At 46.8% G+C, this 19,089-nt stretch overlaps 1 protein-coding gene across 6 annotated transcripts in view; it reads right to left on the bottom strand.

Moving 5' to 3' along the window:
• PDGFA (platelet derived growth factor subunit A) overlaps positions 1-15,662 on the bottom strand; it is a 37,024-nt gene extending 21,362 nt beyond the window's left edge. For 3 of the 6 annotated variants that reach the window (XR_008732050.1, XR_008732049.1, XM_055709211.1), the window contains exons 1-4: positions 14,714-15,661; positions 13,425-13,521; positions 6,006-6,110; positions 3,684-3,871 (exon numbers count right to left, since the gene is read on the bottom strand). Coding sequence is in view for 4 of the 6 variants with exons in the window: in XM_055709211.1 (XP_055565186.1) it covers positions 3,684-3,871; positions 6,006-6,110; positions 13,425-13,521; positions 14,714-14,776 (453 nt within the window). In the remaining 2 variants the exon portion in view is untranslated. Of the gene's footprint in view, positions 1-3,683; positions 3,872-6,005; positions 6,111-13,424; positions 13,522-14,713 lie in introns of all 6 variants that reach the window. The other 3 variants (XM_055709210.1, XM_055709208.1, XM_055709212.1) reach the window with 2 other exon arrangements.
• Between the last annotated feature and the right edge of the window lie 3,427 nt (positions 15,663-19,089).

The following is a 19,089-nucleotide window of genomic DNA, read 5'->3' as shown; positions in this document are numbered from 1 at the left end:
TGGGGTCTCTGTGTCCTCCCTCCCTGAGCGGGCACCGCCAGGCCTTGGCAGGGTTCCTGTCACGCCCAGAGGGCACCCCTCTCTAGTTTTCTGTCTTGTCTTCACCAGGATCAGGGTTTCCCTCGTTTTTCCAGATCTTAAATAGACCTTTGGTACCTGTCAGCTGGTCCTGCTTGCAGGTCCCACCAAGGGCTCTCAGTACACAGCTAAAACCAAAGTACTCTTTATCCTAATGATAGAAACAGTCACTGAAGAAAAATGTTCTTAAACCTACAAATGTTACATATAGCCATTTTACCTACATGCACAATTTGTTCTACAAGGGCTTTTAAACCTCTTCAGAGGCTGGGTAGCTCTGCTGACCAACTCGTGCTTAAGTACTGTGCTTTTTTCCATCTCTCTTCGAAACCTCTCTGAACAATTCCCAAATGACAGCTGAGGAGCTGCTCCTACACCCCCTCCTTCCCAGCTCCTTTCCCCTGCCTTTCTCCCTCATACTGATTTCCTGTAAGAATATACTAGGTTAAATTTCCCCAAATCAGCTCAACATTGAATATTTCGTAAATGCCTAAAGCTGGTACGGCTATGGCTCAAGCCCAAGCAGAAGGCAAAGCTGAGGTAGATAGAGCAATGGAGCTCTTGTTTCTCAGTTTGGAAATGACCATTGCTGCAAACAACCACAATATTCAGCTTAGCTTATTCAAAATTAGCAGTATAGGCAGGATTTGCTCCATAATATTAACTGGTTTTTACTGTCATGAGCAAAACCACTAAAAACGTCATGTTCAACATTATGAAAAACCTCTTGAGAAGACTCAGTTCAGAAACCCCCCCAAATAAAATATGGTCTGGTACTTGGTAAATACTTCATCTCACTGTGCAGAAGCAACAGAATTTGCAGATGTAACTGAAATGCTTTTGCAGGCAGAGGAGAAAATGTATCTGTAACAGACACCAACACCCCTAACTCATCAACCCTTGTCACCATTACTCTATCAGGAGTAGACTGCAGTTCCTTCCTTCCCACTTCTTCCTCCCAACCCACTTCTTTATTTCAGCCCCATTTTTGCAGTGCTGTACAGGTACAGCTTGCTTAACAGAGATGTCTTTAGGACCAGGAGGCTGTGCTCTCATGGGCTCACTGTCAGGGTGCAGGGCAAACCCACCTCTTACTAACGACCCCACGAAAGGGAAACCTTAGAGGATTCCTTTCAGGGAAGCTGTTCCACCAACACCCCTGGCTTGGAGCCTCCCTGCAGCTCTAATTCCACAAGCCCGTTAATGGTACTTCACTGACCAAAGCTCAGTGAAGGCGAAGTAAGGACATCCCCGAAGCCTACAGCCTTTGAATCACGTCCCAAGAACCAAATGCCCCAATACAAGCACCTCCGCTGCTCCTCCCACACTGCCACGGCCGGCTCTTAACCTTGACTACAGCGGCCCTCAGCAAGACAAAGAAAACACCCTTTGCTTTCGCCTGTTGGATGATGCAAACCCACTTGCTGACCTTTCTGGATGAACATTTTTCTAGTGTGAATGGGCCAGCTATGATCTCACTACCTTGTCAATGAAAAGGAAGTGGGGAAAGCCTTTTCAATGGTCTATCAAAAGAGGGCTTTTATGCAGTCTGACATCAGGGGAAAACACAAGACGGCTTTCCAGCCGCACTGCAGGAACAGCTGAGAAGGCTTTCCAAAACCGCTCCCCCCTACCTTTCCAGCGACCCTCACTCTGGGCCAGCTACTTAATGGCATGAGCAGACATTCAGCTCTGAACGTAGGATTGGCAAAAGGCTCATAAAACCATCAATTATATCAAAGCTGCAAGAGGATCTGACTCTGGAGGGCATAAATATGGATTCTGTTCAGAGATTTCTGGTGTGACAGTGGGGTCAGCCTACAACCTTTACAATGAACATCCTGTTCCTGCTTGACCTCTTGTCCTTTTTTTCCCTTCTACTTAATGACTGTTTGGAGCAGTCTTGGAGCTTGGAGAAAAAAAAAAAAAAAGTCCTCCAAAGCTGGCTGACGTATATTGATATTGTTGGTGGCAATATATTTACACAGCCACAAAAAGCAGCTGCTCAGATGAGCCTACTTTTAGCTTGCGTCCCACCAAAATGCAAATCTAAAAGCACTAAAACCGTATGAGCAGACCAAATGACAAACTTAAGATTTCTTTAAGGTGGTGGTACGCTGGGGAAGCAGCCCCAGCAATGACATCCTGCACAGCTGCTGCCAGCTGTGGAGTTTGCAGCTTCTGGGGAACCCTCAGTGTTCCCATCAGCAGGGGATTTTGACAGCCAAACCTATGTCTCTAATTTTCCCCATCACTGCAGGGATAGGAAAAAAGCACAGGGTTGCAATGTCACACACAGGTACCAGTTCACAATACATGGCTCAACTCTTTGCAGGGCATCTCCAGCTGCTTTGTACATATTAGCTGCTACACAAGATTGACTGGAAGCTGTATCAAACCCAAAGGCAACAGCACTAGACATTATAACCCTGAGGGACTTCGCTGGTTAACTCCTAATCTGAATGGCTTCCAACTGCAGTGCTTCAACTTCTCCAGTTTGTTCTCAACCCTTGAATAATTACTGATCCCAGTTTTCTCATTTATGATTGTTTCTGCAAAGTGTATCCCACAAAGGAAGGGCAGCACACAAGTGTAAAGTAGAATTATTTTTGGAAAGACTGAGGGCATCTGTTCAGATGTTTCTCCAGCTTATTTTGGTGTGAAAACATTTTTCACATGTTCAGAAACATAAAAGAAAAAGAAAACCTGCTCAGATGTGTTCGTCTGTGTATGAAAAACAAGGAAATGGCTTAGACGCCTTATTTTGTGTTTAGGATGTACAGCACTATATTAACCACACCTTTCTCAATAAGAAAGCCATTGCAAGTACAGCAATCAGTGTGTTGTGCTGGGTAATTCTGTTCCAGAATGTGTTTTGGGGTGGTTTTTTTTTTCAAATTCTGCTCTTAAAATACTCATGGCAACAAGAACTCAGAGTCTTAACAATATAAATGCTAAGTGTAAGTCTAATCTCCTACACGCAGATGTAGATCAACATTACTTGTTTAAATACTGATAAAAATTAGAACACAGTGAAGCCAAATGAACATAAGAAATATTTCACATAATATTTACTGGAAAATTGCAACAGGGATTTTGTCTAATGAGTAAATACAGCATGAAGCCGTTGAGTCTTCTATCCCTGGGGTAAGATAATTTAAAACACATTTTTTCAGATCAAAAGTGTTATGTTGTCAAATATAAAAGCCCAATTTAGGCTGCATAATATTTAATTAAGAAAACTGCATTCCATACTGTGATTTATTTTTTTTTTAAGTCCAATGCCCCTTGAGTCATTTTATCTTCTTAACTTTAAGATTTGTACTGTGCGAGATCATGGGAAAGACACAATCAACTTTATTTTCATTACAAAAGCAGAAAAACCTAAAGGGAATCCTGTGAAAATCAAGTCAATTCAAACCCAAGATTTTCCAATGATCACGTAACTTGAAAAGGCCATCTGCTCACCCAAAACGAAGGGGAGCATTGTATCTGATCCTGAGACTATGAGGATGGATAATAAAGATCCAGGTCAGACAGAACAACCACAAGAATACCTGGAGTTTTTAGACCCTCTTACGGCTCTGCAGCCACAATTTGCTCACCTTAACACTTCTGTGATGTATCCGCGATGGCTGGCATTTCACGCTGCTGGTGTTGCAACAGCCAGTGCAACGTTTCACCTCCACGCAGGGCGGCCATATCAGGAAGTTGGCAGAGGTGGGATCAATTTGACTCCGAGGTATCTCGTATATAACCGTCCGTGTTTTGCAGACAGCTGGGATGGCTTCCTCTGCAAACACAAATTCACACTTCCAGGTGAGCAGCTGCTCTCACCTCAGAGCACCCAGATACTTTACACCATTGATTTATGAGTGGCACCCTTAGCTGGTGGGTTGAGATGGTGTTCTCAGTTCCCATTGCTCACCGACAAGTCGGTGCTGAGTACTGTTTGCCTACCACTAAACTGTGCGTGCTACCCTAGGGAGAAGCTTGACTCACTCCCAAAAGCCCAGCCCTAAAGTGAGGTTTTACAGTGGCCTGGCTCCCAACATAGCTCGGAGCACATACCATTAGATAAGACAATCCTGGCTGTTTAGAAGTGACAGCAAGCCAGGGGCTTCTCCAGATTAGATGATCCTCTAATACAGCCTCATAGCAACTGCGTAACAGCAGCTGTTACCACTGCACACACATATTATCACACAAACATGCAATACCTGGCAAACGCCACCACAGAAGTTGCACTGAGGCTATTTATATCACGTCCAAATTGGCTGAGTTGGGAAACAACCTGCACCAGCTTGAAACTTTTGAGTCTTGGGTTTCCACTTCCAAAACCTTAACATCCCCATATCAGGAAGCCTGGTCTGTCTGCCATCCCAAAGGGTGACTGCCATTTTTTCTAAATGAAGTTATCCAAGCTTTGTACACAGTGGGTTTTATTTGATGTGTTATTTCTTGAATGAGGTAAAACCACAAGAGTAGCATGACTGAAAAACCTGCAGCTAAACCAATACCCTGCTGGGCTCAGGTAAGGTGAGCTTGCAGACGACAGTTTCAGCCACATGAAGATCATAAAGAGTAGCTCTGTACTGCTGCATGATGCTGCCATGGAAAATCCAAACCATGTATCCTTCTCGACCTAGGGACTACCTAAGAGGTCAAGCTGATAATTCAAAATGGTCCAGACAATAATAGCAATGGCAGGGACAAGTTGTTTGATGAGAAGTTCTCCAAAGGCAGCTTGGATTTTTTTGCCTTGCAGTGGAAGCAGTGATAGCTTTGGGTTAGATGTGTCAGGGAACTGGAATACTGCCTACACTTCTTCAATTACTCCTGAAGTACAAGAAGTTCAGGCCTGGCCTGTGCCTGAAACATGAAAATCTAGGCTTAGTTTTGAAAGAGATGCATTTCAGTCAGCTAAGCAGAGGGAAATTTCTTCTCTATCCCCAGTGCCATGAACTCAAGAAAATTAACGGATCCAATACTCCAAGATAGCTGGCAACTCCTGCAAGTTATTGAGCATATCCAGTTCCCACTGACTTTTATGGGGAGGCATTCAACACCTTGCAGAGTAAGATGCCAAGTGTAGCAGACTGTTGCAGAACCGCTGTTCTCTAGAGGCATTCAATGTGACGAGCACGCTTGCCAATTCACACTGCAAATCCATGCTGACAGCATGCTGTGCTATCTACTGCACACCACCGTAGCTTAAAGTACACATATATTGACTCTGAATTAGCTGTAATAGGAGCGATCATGGATGTTTTCCACAGTCAAATGGAATGGTAAAACACTCAGATCTACTCAGATGAACAAGCACTGCATACAAACCCTACTCTAAAATTCATTAGCATCTCTTTAAATTTATATTTGGACTTTGTTGGATCACCATCATTATTGTTTAATAAGAACAAAATCCCTTGTAAACATGCCTGGTGCCCTACGCAATGATGGAAATCAGTGCCCCAGCGTTTCTGCCAATGGCTTTTAATTTTTTGGATAAACTGTTTTTTCTTGTGAATAAAGAGTCAAGCTGTTTCCTTTTGTGGAGCTTCTGTACTGAAAACTCTACCAACTGTTGATGTTTTTTAAAGCACACTGCTGTAGTTGTTCCCCACACTATGAATTATACATTGAATATCACAGCATTTTCTAACCAAGGTCTAGCTTTCTAACATGCTGCAACAGGAAAGTGAATGTAAAGAATTTGTGCTTGTCTGTCTCCTATGGACATCCTCCAGAAGACAGCTTCTCAGGCAACGGCTCGTTTTGTTGAGCTCTTTTGTAAAAAGAACGGGAGAAACTAGAAATGGCCTTTTTCATTTGTGCGTGTCACATTTTTCCAGTGAAATGTCCTGCTTGGCTGACCAAAAGCACCCCCTCTGTTTTTACTCCCCAAGTACAAATAGCTTGTTTCTTACCAATGCTTCTTTTTCTGCGAATGGGCACGGGACGATTCTCTTGCACATGTTTAGCAGAATGAACACTGTAAGATCTCAAGTTTGCTTCTGAAACATCATCATATCCTAGAACAGGAAAGCAAAATATTAAACCTCAGCTATGTTATTCACACCAATGCCACTACGGTCCTGTTCCATACATATAAATCTGTGCTGTTCATATGCGTAAGACCAAATCCTGCTGCAATCAGTCTAATGTAACTCCTGTCAATGCAATTGCAAAGGCATAAGGCAGGGAAGACATAGACATTAAAAGTCGTGTATAAGCATGCACAATTTAATTCTAATATCTGTTTTACTGAAAGCCCCCAGAAACACTCTGTGACACAGAACCACATCCAAAGTAAAACAGTTGCATTTTTATGTGAAAGGCATAATACAGCTTTTCTTACTGAAAGGTGTAGAAATAAGAACAGTAACAGTTCACGTGAAACATTTCTTATCAGTCTCTTGAAGTTCTGGTACGAGGCTACAGTAGAAAATATGGTATTACACACCCAACAGCAACAATGCTGCCTCTGTAAATCTTCTCTTGCTTGGTTTTCAGGGCAGTACTAGGACAGAATCAAAAGCAAAAAGTAACTAGCATGGGTTTCCTTTTAGCCTCTCTGTTGCAGAACAAATCCCCTGTGAAGTATCCTAACCTTTGGAGGGGCATCTGAAGCTACTGCAAACTCTGGGACTGCATCCAGGCTTGTCTTGTTCCCTAAATAAGCCTACCACATGGGTTAAAGGGCCATGAGAAAAAGCAAAGACAGAAAACTTGGCATTTCATTTATCATAAAAAACAACAAAATAACTGCTCCAACTATTTCGTTTTGTTAAGTGAAGCAGTCCAGGTCGTGTCCCATGCAGTGGGGTTCTGAAAACGACAAGCACAATCTGCAAACGGGATCAGAAAGATGTAAGCAAACTGAGGACCTCCACACAGATTCCAGTACACCAAAACTAAGAGTTTTAGTACTCTGCTGCTTGGAGTGCCCTCTGTAACGTCACTGGAGAGTTTCAAGGTTTCACTGCTGGCTCCAAAGAAAACTGTGATGTGCACTAAAAAATGTAAATGACTATTACTCAGTACTCTATTACCCTCTCTACAAGCTACCAACATCCTACGCTCCTGTCTTCTCCACGGTCACCTTCCCTGCTTCCAGTTCGTTTTGTACATACAGTTGACCATGAGTCTGGAACTTGGTTTATTCTCAACTTTATTAGTAATACACATCATAAAGATCTGCTCTACAAAAAAACTCTTTCTCCTCCCTCAAGAAATCCTACCCTAAAAAGCTTGCAGCTTGTGATACCACCTGCAGAGCCTGGTAAGACATGAAGACAGTGGTACCTTCAGCACCTTAGAAACAGCTCTAAACCTCACAATTTATCTTCGCTTCTTGGAAAAAACTATCGTAGAAGATGAAATGGAATGCCCGAGAGGTCATACCAGGAAGACCCACTGGTCCTGTCTATTTTTCTTATCAGCTGAACAGATCCTTGTCTGAAATAAGTCAGTGTGAAATACAGACTCCCAATTTACCCAAATAGGCTGGCTCCTATTTCCTATGTAGAGTGCTTTTTCCCATTGATTTTGATGGGAAATTCTGGAACCTAACTGATCAGCTGATAGTGGGCCTTATTTGCAGTCCTAGTGCTGTAATGTTAGCAATGACTAATGGATTTTATTTCTGCTTTTATTGTACCCCATGCTCCAGAAAACTCATCAGTAGAGTAAATAAAATAGCTTGCCTGAGATCCCACAGGAAGTTTGCAACTGGGCTGGGAAGCAGAGCCAGGTCTCCCACATCCCATTCCAATGGCACCAGGCCATCCACCTGACCCCAAACGGTGTTATGAAAAATGAGGATCCGTTCTGTTGTTCCTCCACCCCTCTTCTGCTTCCTAGCACTCAGCCACTCAACACCTCAATACTGACCTCCTTTTTGGCAGCTTCGAGTTGTCACAACTTCTCCCTCAATTTGAGGCAATGAAGTGATACTCTAAAGAAACCAGCATGAATTCTGCTCAGCATAAGATCCAACCTAGGCTCAGAGCAAGAAGCATCTCTGTCCGCACGCAAACAGTGCTCAAAAAAGATTAAACACAAAACTAATGCCTCTAATCCGAACTGCTTGGTGGTCACAGACATCTCGTTGAAAAGAGAAACCGTCGATGATGCCAGCTGTACGGCAGGCCTGAGCCACGGGTCCTAATCCCACATTCAACACGCTGGCATAGCTCCCTTCTAACATGACTGACTTCTTGCTGTCTTGTTTAAAGAAACTGGTAAGACTAAAGGAATAGTATGATCAGCTAACCAATATGTTAAGCCATGTGCTTATATATAACTGCTCAACTCAGCTGCAATTAGCCATATTCTATCATCATGTTTATAAAGCAAAATGACATGTCGAGGAGCATGTGTTGCTTATAAGATGATTTCTAAGGTGAAGAAGGCCTCTGGCTCATACTGTATCTCACTGTCTCGCTACATATCTTAGGCATGTATATCATTTTGTAAGTTCATGTCTCACTGTGGGGTTAAAAAAAAAAAAGAGATCTACACAGCTAGCACAGCAGACTGAGAAACAAGTTCCAATCAAACCTGAATGCATTATGCAACACAAGTGGTATTATTTCTATTGATACAGCATCAATGTGTTGGTGTTTTTTTTAATAAACAGAATTATGGAGCACATGGCTGGAGCCCAAAGATAGTATAAAGGCACTTGGTGTCCCCCTGATCTCCACAGGCATTTGGAAGGAATTCCATTCCCCAGTGAAGTCAACGGGAAAAACACTGCACTTCAAGCAATCTTTAAGTCAACAGGAGTCTTGTCTGAGCAGTACTGAAAAATCAGAAAGTCAGCTTTGAAACCCACACTTGACTCTGGATGTGCAGCCAGCAGACTTCCTTTTATTTCATTAAAAACAATGATGGCTACGGTAATTACAAATAGAACTCTCTAGTCTAACTCTAAAGAAGCCTGATACCTAATTTGTATCAGTTTTTCCCCCTTCTGTACTGATTTAGGAGCGCAAAGTTGCAGGATAAGGATAATCTCTTAGCAAAGGAAATGGGAGTTGATGGGTGCTTAGCGTCTCACAAAATGAGGCTTGGAGCAGAAAGCTTAGAAACGGGTGGTTCTTAGTTTAGAAATTGAACACTGCTTGTCACTAAGTGAAGATGGAGGATGCTGCACAAAGCCAGATTAATGCAGCTCTCTTTTAGCGTTTTAATAATAAAAAAAATGTCTTTATGGCAGCCGATCAAGAAATTTCTCTGTAATCTTTTATGTACTGACAACATATCAATGATGGGTATAAAAACTCTTGCAATTAGCCTTGGTCAATCCATTAGTGTAGCTGAAATTGTTCTTTTTTGTCAGATTGGCATTTTTCCACTGGGTCATGGAATATAAATCAAAGAGTTCCTGCAACATTCTGCCAATATGTGATTACTCTTCTCACTAAATAAGCATGTGGAAAGCATCCCAAGACTATTGTTATTTTATATTTATCAATTTATACTTTTGCTATTGCCATCTCCTTCCCAAACAATTTTATGTGAGGTACAATCTCCAATACATGCAGTCTTAACACAAACCCTTCCAGATGCCACTTTGATGTGCATCCAAAAAGTATAGGTTGAAGACTTCTAGTACCAACAGCAGCAGTGTAGGAAATTCTCATTCTATTTTTTTTTTTTTTTTTTTAGGAATCCAATGTAAGGTACAATAAACCGAAACGGTCTGTCTTCAAATCGATCCTAGAGCCAGAAAGCCCAAGGCAACGTCAGTCTGTTTGTTTGATCTTCTTTCTGGCTGATGCAAAATATGCCCTTCTGACATCCAACTGCAGAGATAGATGTCACTAAGTTTTCAACTTTGATCTGTTAAAGGAAGTATAAGTAGCAGCCTGCAAGATCCTGTTTTGTTTAGGTTTTTTTTCCTTTACCTAGATGTGATCAACCAACTGTAAAGGAGGAGTATACCCTCTATCTGTCTCAGGAAAAACACAGGACACACACGGCAGATGCCCAACTCTCATCATGTTTACGAGGTGCAGGGAAAGCTAACACATTCCTTTGCAACATCCTTAATTTGAGCACCACGCCAAAAGCCACAAAGTCAACAGAAGATTTTCCAAGAGGTTGAGCTCTGCAGCAATCTAACACTTTTCCATGCAACTATACTGTTAATTTAGAACATCTCTCCACTTAAAAGCTGCTCTGCTAGCTCTTAATCACAGGCCGTTAAATTCACATGGCCTAAGGTGACCCTGTGGTTGATGCCCTTAAACCATGCAAAGAAGCAGGCTCAGCCCTGTATTTCCCCATGCAGGGAGGTGACTGGGGGAAAAATCTGTTCCCAGCGGGAGGCAAACATAATAGGTGATGAAATGAACTCTACCTCCCACAGGACAGATGGGAGAGGTGAAGCACGAGGAGAAAAACCACGCTGCTAAGCCAAAGAGAACTTCACAGGCGGAATATAGGAAATGCCCCCGTTTCGGTGATTTAGTCTGTTAGTAGTAAAACTGTACTCTGCACGCTACAGCTGCCTACTTCCTGGGATCGTGCATGCTTTCTGTTTTAAACAGGGTCAGACTCTGCTCTCCGTCATGCCAATGAAACTCTGTCGCCGACTATGGATCCCAATCACAGCAAATTAATGAGACCCTGTTTTCTGACATAAACAGAGAATTTTCATGTTGCCTTTACAGGGATTTCTCTTTGAATCGAACACGCAGCACTGGGCGCTGAAAAATTGGCCTGGATTTTTTTTTTGAATACAATGATAAGCTCCATGTTGGGTTGTGTTTTTCTTTAAGTAATATGCCAGATGGTCTGGGGGTGTGGTTTCTAATTTTATGAAGGGGGTTATCAGTCATCTCTGCGCTACAATATAGAGACCAAATCTGTCAGAATAGAAGAAAAACCTGCCTACTCTGACTTACAGAACTAACTTTTCCAATTAAAAATATATGCTTTGCATTGCAGAAGAGAAAAATCACTGTTCTTCCTTCATTTTCCACAGATCCTGCCTCGTTACTCAGGAATATCAGACATTTTCTGCATGCATGCCTGATCCTGCAAACTCTTCTCCTACAAGATCATTCTTAATTCTCAAGTCCACCCACTGAGTTTAAACAGGGCTACTCACATGCAGAAGGACTGGCAATACGATGCACTAAACTGAGGGAGAAAATAATCACTGGAGTGTTTTTATTCTGAGCCTCAGTATATGCTATAGAATAGAAATGTAGCTACTGCACAAGCTCTCACTGAACTAGCCCTTCCCTAAATGCAATTGCATTTACCAGTGACAACTAGAAAACACTTGATTTGCTGATCTAACACTACATATAGTGAACAGGCCCAATCCTGTTTACTGAAGAAAACATGGTCATTTCAGTGTTCAATTAGTCACTCTGATAAACCCTTAGGAACTTCTCGTGACAGTGAAGACTGCAGGACTGTGCCCTGAAAACGTTAACTGTGGGTAGTAAAGACCAGCTGCTCTCTATGAAGATCCAATCCTGCCTCTGTAGCTCAGAATAAACCTTAGCACGTGTGCAAAGGAGCACTCACATAAGCAAGAACAGGGTGAAAGGCTGAACGTTTTGGTTTTATTTTATAATATTGCTTGAGTTCATGTCTTAAGGCATTACTGTTTCATGTTGAAATAGTAAAATATTTATGTGTCTTGTTTCTCTAATGCTTTCTAAACTGACAAATTGCACAAAAACAGCAAAATGAAACAGTAAACTTGTGGCTGACCTCTTCAATTTTGGGGCATGCATCCTCTGGTTAGTATTTGCCACGTGGTAAATAATTATTTTCTGCAATAAATTTGTCTGCCACATCTACTAATTTATTCAGCTCCTGCCATTGCTCCACTTGTCTGCTTGATTCTCTTGCAATGGAGCCATGTGAACTTTTGCTCTCCTTCTAAGTGGTATTTAAAAATGAAGCATGTGCTTGTTACACTGGGGTATTTGAAAAAATAATGTATTCGGGTAGCTACAGAATACCAACTCAAACGCAAAAGAAGCCTGCAGTATTTTAGAACGCTAGTGCTCAGATCCAGCCCTTCCGCAACAGCAGCCAAGCTTTCCACCGAGTTCACTGGGAAAAAGATTTTAGCAGTAGTGCACTTGTCTGGTCCAAAACACTCTTTGGTGGGGAAATATGTATTGCATACCCCGTCCCTGTTGTGAAAGCTTCTTTAATTGCAGTGATAAGCAATAAGAAGCACTGCTCTCCAAAAACTAAACCCATGCCAACAAATCTGGTAATTAGTAATTAGCCTCTCTGGTAAAGTATTGTGCAAGAGCGAAATATTCCATTTTCAGTGTAATGGGAAACCGTTTGCTCCTTCATCACATGAAAATTGAAAGCTATGTCTGTAAAATCTGTTCCTACTGCATTCCTGCCCATTAATACAGCACTATACAAAAAGCGGTGAGTTAAACTGTAGAAGGATCCTGCAACACTGAATGAAGGTGATTGAACCTGGCACAGACTTTACAAAAATACACAGCATATGGTTTAAAAGGAGATGGCCCAGTACCAACGCCAGCAAGAACTCATTCATTTTTCTCCATGTTTGCTCTTCAGAACGATGCAGGTTTCCCTTGGGCACATCAAAGGTGCCGGGTTTATTCTCTCTCAACTACGGGAAGAAATCACCAGGAACAAAGTGCATCAAGTGAAACCAAATGATAAGAAACCCAGTAATCCAGTGCTTCTAGATCTGATTTACTGCTGCAATGATCTGTTTGAACTGCATGCTCTCACTACACCCATTTGCATGCCTAATTATGCAGAAAATAACCCTGCGCTATTTTCTTTTGGAAAAAAAGTGAATTTTTAAGGGTAAGCTTCATGTGCAGGTTCCTGTTTAAAATCAGCGCGGACAGTTTATTTTCCTTTTAATAAAGCCCAGCACTTGAAGAGACATTACTTCATTCATAAATATTGTTTCAAATATTTTAAATACCTCTAGGACAGTAGTTTAAAGATAATAGAGCAATGCAATACCAACAACAAACCTTATGGAAATTCTCCTCTGCTGAGAGACGGAGAGGTCTGAAAACACAGAGGGTCACTAGGTCCCTCTCCACCCTGAACCCCCCGAAGTTTTAATTCCCGATCAGCCCCTTGGCCACCGCCTCCCTTCGAAAGGCAGCTCCCCTGCCCAGGGCAGCCTGGCTCCTTAGGCCGGGGCCCCGCACGGCTCTCGTCTCCCAGGCGAGACAGCCCGGGCCGTGCCGCTGGAGCGGCCAGGGGCGTGCGGGACGCTGCGCCGCGACCGCCCGCGGTGCCTCTCCCCCGGGGCGGCGGCGGCCGACGGCGCGGAAGGAAGGAGGACGGGACTAATTTACCTACGGAGTCAATCTCCAGGAGGCGCTGCAAGTCGCGGATGCTGTGGATCTCGCTGTGCGCCAGCCGCTCGATGAGCTCCTGCGGGATCTCGGCCTCCTTCAAAGACACACACACCGCGGGTCACCGCGCAACCCCGCGCAGCGCACCCCACGCCCCTGCAGCACCGGGGATTCGGCGCTTCGGGGCTGGGAGCGCTGGGGTTTTGTGGAGGGTGCGGGGTGTTTGCTGGACGTGTTTGGACGAAGCAGGGGAAAAATACACGCACACACACACCCCGCTCCGCCGGGCGCTGGTGGAGCTCTCCCCGCTGCCTCCCGCCTGCGCGCCCGCGGGGGCTGCGCTCTGCCCGCCGCCAGCCGGACTGCGCCACGGCCCCCCGGGCGGCCACCCCCCCAGGCGGCCACCCCCCCGGCCCGGCCTGGCCAGCGTGTGCCCGGCCGAGCTGCGCCTCCGCGCCCCGAGCCCCGCTCGATGGCCGGAGCCCGCGCCGGGCAGCTGGCTGCTGGAGTTTGCCCAAGCGGGCGCGGAGTCCACCGCGGGCGCGGGCTCCCCCGGCCCGGGGAGGAGAAGGTCCGCGACCCACGGGGCCACCGCCATACCAGCAGCGCCCACGTCGCGGCTCCCAGCGCCAAGCAGACCCGGTCCCGGGAAAAGTTACGGTCGCCGTGCAGCGCCGAGCACCGCGCTCGCCCCGGCCAGGACCACCTGTAGCAACCCCGAGAGGCGGCTCCGCGCCCCGCTCCGACCCAGCGGCCGTGTGCGGGCGGGCTGGCTGCCGCCCCTCGCCCGCTCCGAGCCGGGCGGGCTTCGAAAACCGGGGACGGACGGGCTCTTCTGGGAGCCCGGGCAGGCAACCAACTTCTGCCCGCGGCACTAACGGTGCCCGCGGTCGGCTGCGTGCAGCGCCGTGCGCCGCGGGGGCGGCCGCTGCCGGGCGGCTCCGCGCACCGCGCTGCCTGCGAACAGCCGCAGCCCGTTCGCACCCGCGGGGCGCGAATATGTGTATATATATATATATATGTGTGTGTGTGTGTGTGTGTGTGTGTATTTGTAAGGGCTGCCAGCAGCCCCGGAGCGGAATGCACGGTCATTCTCCTTCGCCTCTGGCATGCATGAAATGGCAACTTGCCTCCTGCCTCGGCCGCGCAGGGGCTGGGGCAGGGCGAGCGCTGCCGGCGAGGCCGGGGCACGGAGATGCCCGCGGAGCCCAGGTGGGCAGCCCGCTCCCCCGCGCCCTCCGCCGCGGCGCACCCCGGGGACCGGGAACCGGGAAGCCGCTCTCACCTACCTCGGAGAAGGTAAAGGACAGGTAGCCAAAACCTATCAGCAAAACGCAAGCCCAGGTCCTCATCGCGGTCTAGTGCACTTTAGACACGGAGGGAAGGCAACGCTGATGGAGAGGAGCTGCAGGCCGGCTCCTGCCGCGCAGAAATTCAGTACCATCCCTCAGGGGAAAGGCAGCGGGGTGGCTCGGGGGTCCTCCGCATCCAGGGTGGGTCGGGGCTGCCTCGGGGCGGCGGTGGTTTAATTACGGCGCTGCCGCTGTTTGTATGTTCCCCTCGCTACGGGAGCGTGGCTGCTCTCCTTTCTGCTGCTCTCGCTCGCTCCTCTTGGCTCTTAGGACTAGACCAGCCGGTACTTCTGCATATTTGCTTAGATCAGACCAAAGTGAAACCCAAGGAGTCGATCCGGAGCGCAGCCGAAACGCCCATCACCTGTCTGGGGCGGCTGGCCCCCCTCGCGGCGGGCGGCGCTGGGGCCCGCCTCCCCCCGCCGCCGCGGCCTCCCGCTCCGCGCCGGGACCGACCGGGGGCTCGCTCGGGCTGCCGGCTGCTCCCCCGCCCGCTATGCTGCCCCTCCACCCTCTCCCCCTTTCTCAAAAAGGAAAAAAAAAATCTTTATTGATACGGATCGAAATGTTTCTCTTGCTGAGAACGGTCCCGCTTCCCTCCCCGGCTGGGGTGAGGTTAAAAATAATAATTAATTACGAATAATAGCAGTGATAAATCGGAGCAATATTGCAAGATCTCGCGGGCTGCCTTGGTGCAGTTCCTTCTCCACTTTGCACGGGAGAAAAAGAGAGGAGGAGGAAGGAAAAAAAATAATATATATATATGTGTATATATATATATATGCGCAAGAAGGTTTAAATCCCAAGGGGATCGGAGACGAACTGCAACTCCTGGCGGAGGGAGGACTCCCGGGCTCGCTCCGAAGCGGTGGCCTGTCTGGAGCGTGGCTCCGGCGAGGAGCAGCATATACCGCTCCCTCCTGCCATGCGCCTCCCCCGGCCCTCCTCCCGGTACTCCCGGCACCAAACCCACAAACAACAAGTAGTGGGGGTGCCGCCAGCTGCAGCGCCTGCTCGCAGGGCGAAAGGGGCTCTGCCCACACGGAAGGGGGAAAAAAAGAGGGGGGAAAAAAAAAAAAAAAAAAAAAAAAAAGGAGCCGGAGAAGGGCCGGGGGGGCCGGGAGGGAGCGGGGGAGCGGGGCAGGCTGCCCGCCACCCCGGCCCTCTGCGGCACCGGGGCGGGGGAGCGGGGAAGGGCCGGGCGCTGCTGCGCAACAGCCGCCGCGGAACCTTGCGGGATCCACCTTGTGCCCCTGCCTTTTATATAAGGCGGAAGAGATCGCCATGACCGCGGAGGGTTTGGGTGTTTTTTTTAATCGTTTGGGGGTTTTTTTATTATTATTTTTTTGCGGAGGGGGGGCGGCCTTTTGCCGAAGGGGAGGGGCAGAGTGGCGGCGGGTTGGGGGGGGGGAACGTAGCTTCGCTGCTGTTGCAACGCAGCCCTCATTGCGAAGGGCACCCCCCCCTTTAAGAAACACGAAAGCAACCCCCCCCAAAAAAAATTAAAAGCTTCGGGGGGGGGGGGGGGGGCGGTGCGGGCGGGGGGCAGCCGGTGTCCTCCGCCCTGCGGCACCTGGCTACGGCATGCGCGGGTGCGGGGCTCCCCGCCGCGGCCGCGGAGACGCTGCGCCCCGGGGCTCCGCCGCAGCCGGCCCCGGCCCCCCGCAGGCAGCCCGCTGAGCGCCGGGTCCGGGCGGCGGCGGCTCGCTCCCCCTTCGCATCCTCCCTCCCCGCCGCCCCGGCGAGAAGATGCCCCCATTTCCCCGGCGCAGATTGGCACAAGGTGCCTGCTGCACCCTGACATCTCCCTGAACTCATTGTGATTTAAATAACAGCCCTTTCTCATCTAAACAAAGCATCTTAATAGCAGATGCAAAGAATTCAGCTCATCTGAAAATCCAATAGCATTTAAGTGGATTAACTGCAATAACACAACTGAGGAGTGATACTATCCTTCATGGAAGACAATAGACTGTAAATGCACAGCCAGGGAGACTTATCCTTTCATCTCTGAATTTCCTTCAGCATTTCAAAAGCGAATGCTTTCTAGAAGCCCTGAAGGGGTTTGCACGCTACTGGCTTGGACATGCTTCTAGGAAACAACCTGTGCTTTAATGGGCACTTTGCAATTGCATAGAAGTTCCCACCAAAACAGAAGTGGCCTTTCAAGTACGTTTAATTCTCTCTCATGATGTCATGTAGGCTTACAGGGTGGTCTCCAGGACCACAAGGGGGGGGGGGGGGGGGGGGGAAGGTGGGGGTTGAAAAGAGGGAGAAAGGAAAGAGATGTAAAAGATTTGGAAGCACTTTAAAAAGGAGAATGCCTTTTTTTTTTTTTTTTTTTTTTTTAAGGCAGAAAATGCTGAGCCAGTGTGGAGCCGTTCTCAAATGCCTCCTGACATTAAAAAAAAAGATCCGAGTGCCACACTGCTGCAGCCCCGTCCACGCAGGCTGCGCTGGCAAGCAGCAGGGCAAGCAGGAGGCAGCCCAGGGCAAGTCATGCTGGTAGTTGCCATCACTTTCTTAAGCGGGAGTTGACATGGCAGAAGTAAAAAGTGATGACTTTACTTAAAAAAAAGAGAAAGTCTCATCTGCATTTACCATTTGCTGGGGTTAAAGAAACAATTCTTACGGTCTGTGTTGTCATAGTAATAAAAAAAAATAATTACCAAACAGTGAAATAGATTCTGACAGTACCGGCTCACTGGGCATTTACTCCTCTGCTTCCTTCCTTCATCGGCTAACATGTCTGGGATCAGAAGTGCTGGGTATCTGTAGCTCTTTCAAGTGGTATTCCACTACGAAAGCCAACATAGGCATAAGTCCTACTTCCTCTATGGGTAAAAAAAATTATGCCGTTTTGATTTTTCTTACATATTTTATGAGAAACATAATGCATCAGCATCTTTTTTAAATCTGTCATTGTGGAGCTCAGATAAGCATCTTTCCTTTGGGTCGAGTTACACTTGGAGTAGCTTTTAACATTAGACTGTTTATATGGATCATTGCAAATATTTGATAATAATGCAAAATATGTAAGATCCCACAAGAGACCAAAGACCAGAGAACGTAAATAAAATTCACACAGATTCTACAAACAACTTCATACTTGGGTTGTCTATGTGCTTACGAAACACATTTTCTCCTTGTCTGTTGTTTGATCAAAAACTGCATTTGTGCTGCATCAGTCCTTACAAGCATGCAGATACATCTGTGTGAAAAACATCACACAAGTGCATCTTTACCTCAGCATGGCACCTTCCTACCATCCACAAGTCTATTAAACATGTGTGCACCGAACATGAAATATCGCTTATGTAATACCTGCAAGACACACATGTGGAAAGAGTGTCAGGATCGGTATTTATAGGTTTAAAAGAAAATCAGTACAAAGAACAGAGCAACAGAAAATTAGATTTTGTGCCTTTTTATTTATCTGAGAGGAGCAAGATACTGCTTGCCTAATTTAAAGCACGTAGTGTTAGAAGTCCCTCAAATGTCAGGAATTATAATAGAATTACACTATGACGGAGTGTTGAGAGGCAGGCTTCCCGGGGTTTGCACAGCACTTGGCACGGGGGAAGGAATGCAGAAGCTCCTTGACACAAAATGAAATTACTTCAGTGGCACCAGTGCTTTCTGCAGGCGGTGACGCATGAAGCCAGGGTGCCCCAAATCGGGCTTCCAGCACCAGCTACCAAAGCTCATTTAAATCCTGCTGGCTCAGTTGATAGAAACACAGGTCAAGGCGTGTAGTGGGACCAACTCGAGTTTCAGAGTGTGCAGGGAGTGCGATGCACGTGAGCAGCCCAGCCGCAGGAAGGTCGCTGGGAGAAGCATGGCCCGGGGATGGGCAGCAAGGCAGGCGCTGCGGTGCAGGAGCAGGCTGAAGCCATGGAAGGCACTGGGACGGCTTCGGAATGGTGCCTGCAGCCCCAGGCAGCTATTTCAGGGGTCAGGCTGAGATGCTGACACTTGTTTGGCCCTCTTAACAAGCCTTAAAGTTGCAAGAGGAGTCATTTCATTGCAGTCACATTCCTGCTGAGGGAGTCTTGGGAAACCTGTCTGAGACTTTTTCAGACTTGATTTCAGTGGGGAGTTTGCCTCATTGATAATCATGTTAAAATTAACAGAATGAATTTGGGTAAGGGTTTTTTTTTCTTGAAAGGGTGGCCTGCTTTTATTTTAGTGGCTGTTTGGGGCTGGCCAAAGTGGTTTGGTATGTTCTATGGGATATAACCTGCTGCTGCAGCTGGAAAAGGACCAAGAGCCAAGAGTGTCCTGGCTCCAGAAAGGGACTATAAAGAAATACT

Source organism: Falco cherrug, chromosome 4 (genome assembly GCF_023634085.1).
Source record: "Falco cherrug isolate bFalChe1 chromosome 4, bFalChe1.pri, whole genome shotgun sequence".
Lineage (NCBI taxonomy): Eukaryota > Metazoa > Chordata > Aves > Falconiformes > Falconidae > Falco > Falco cherrug.
This window is presented reverse-complemented; position numbering and strand designations above follow the sequence as displayed.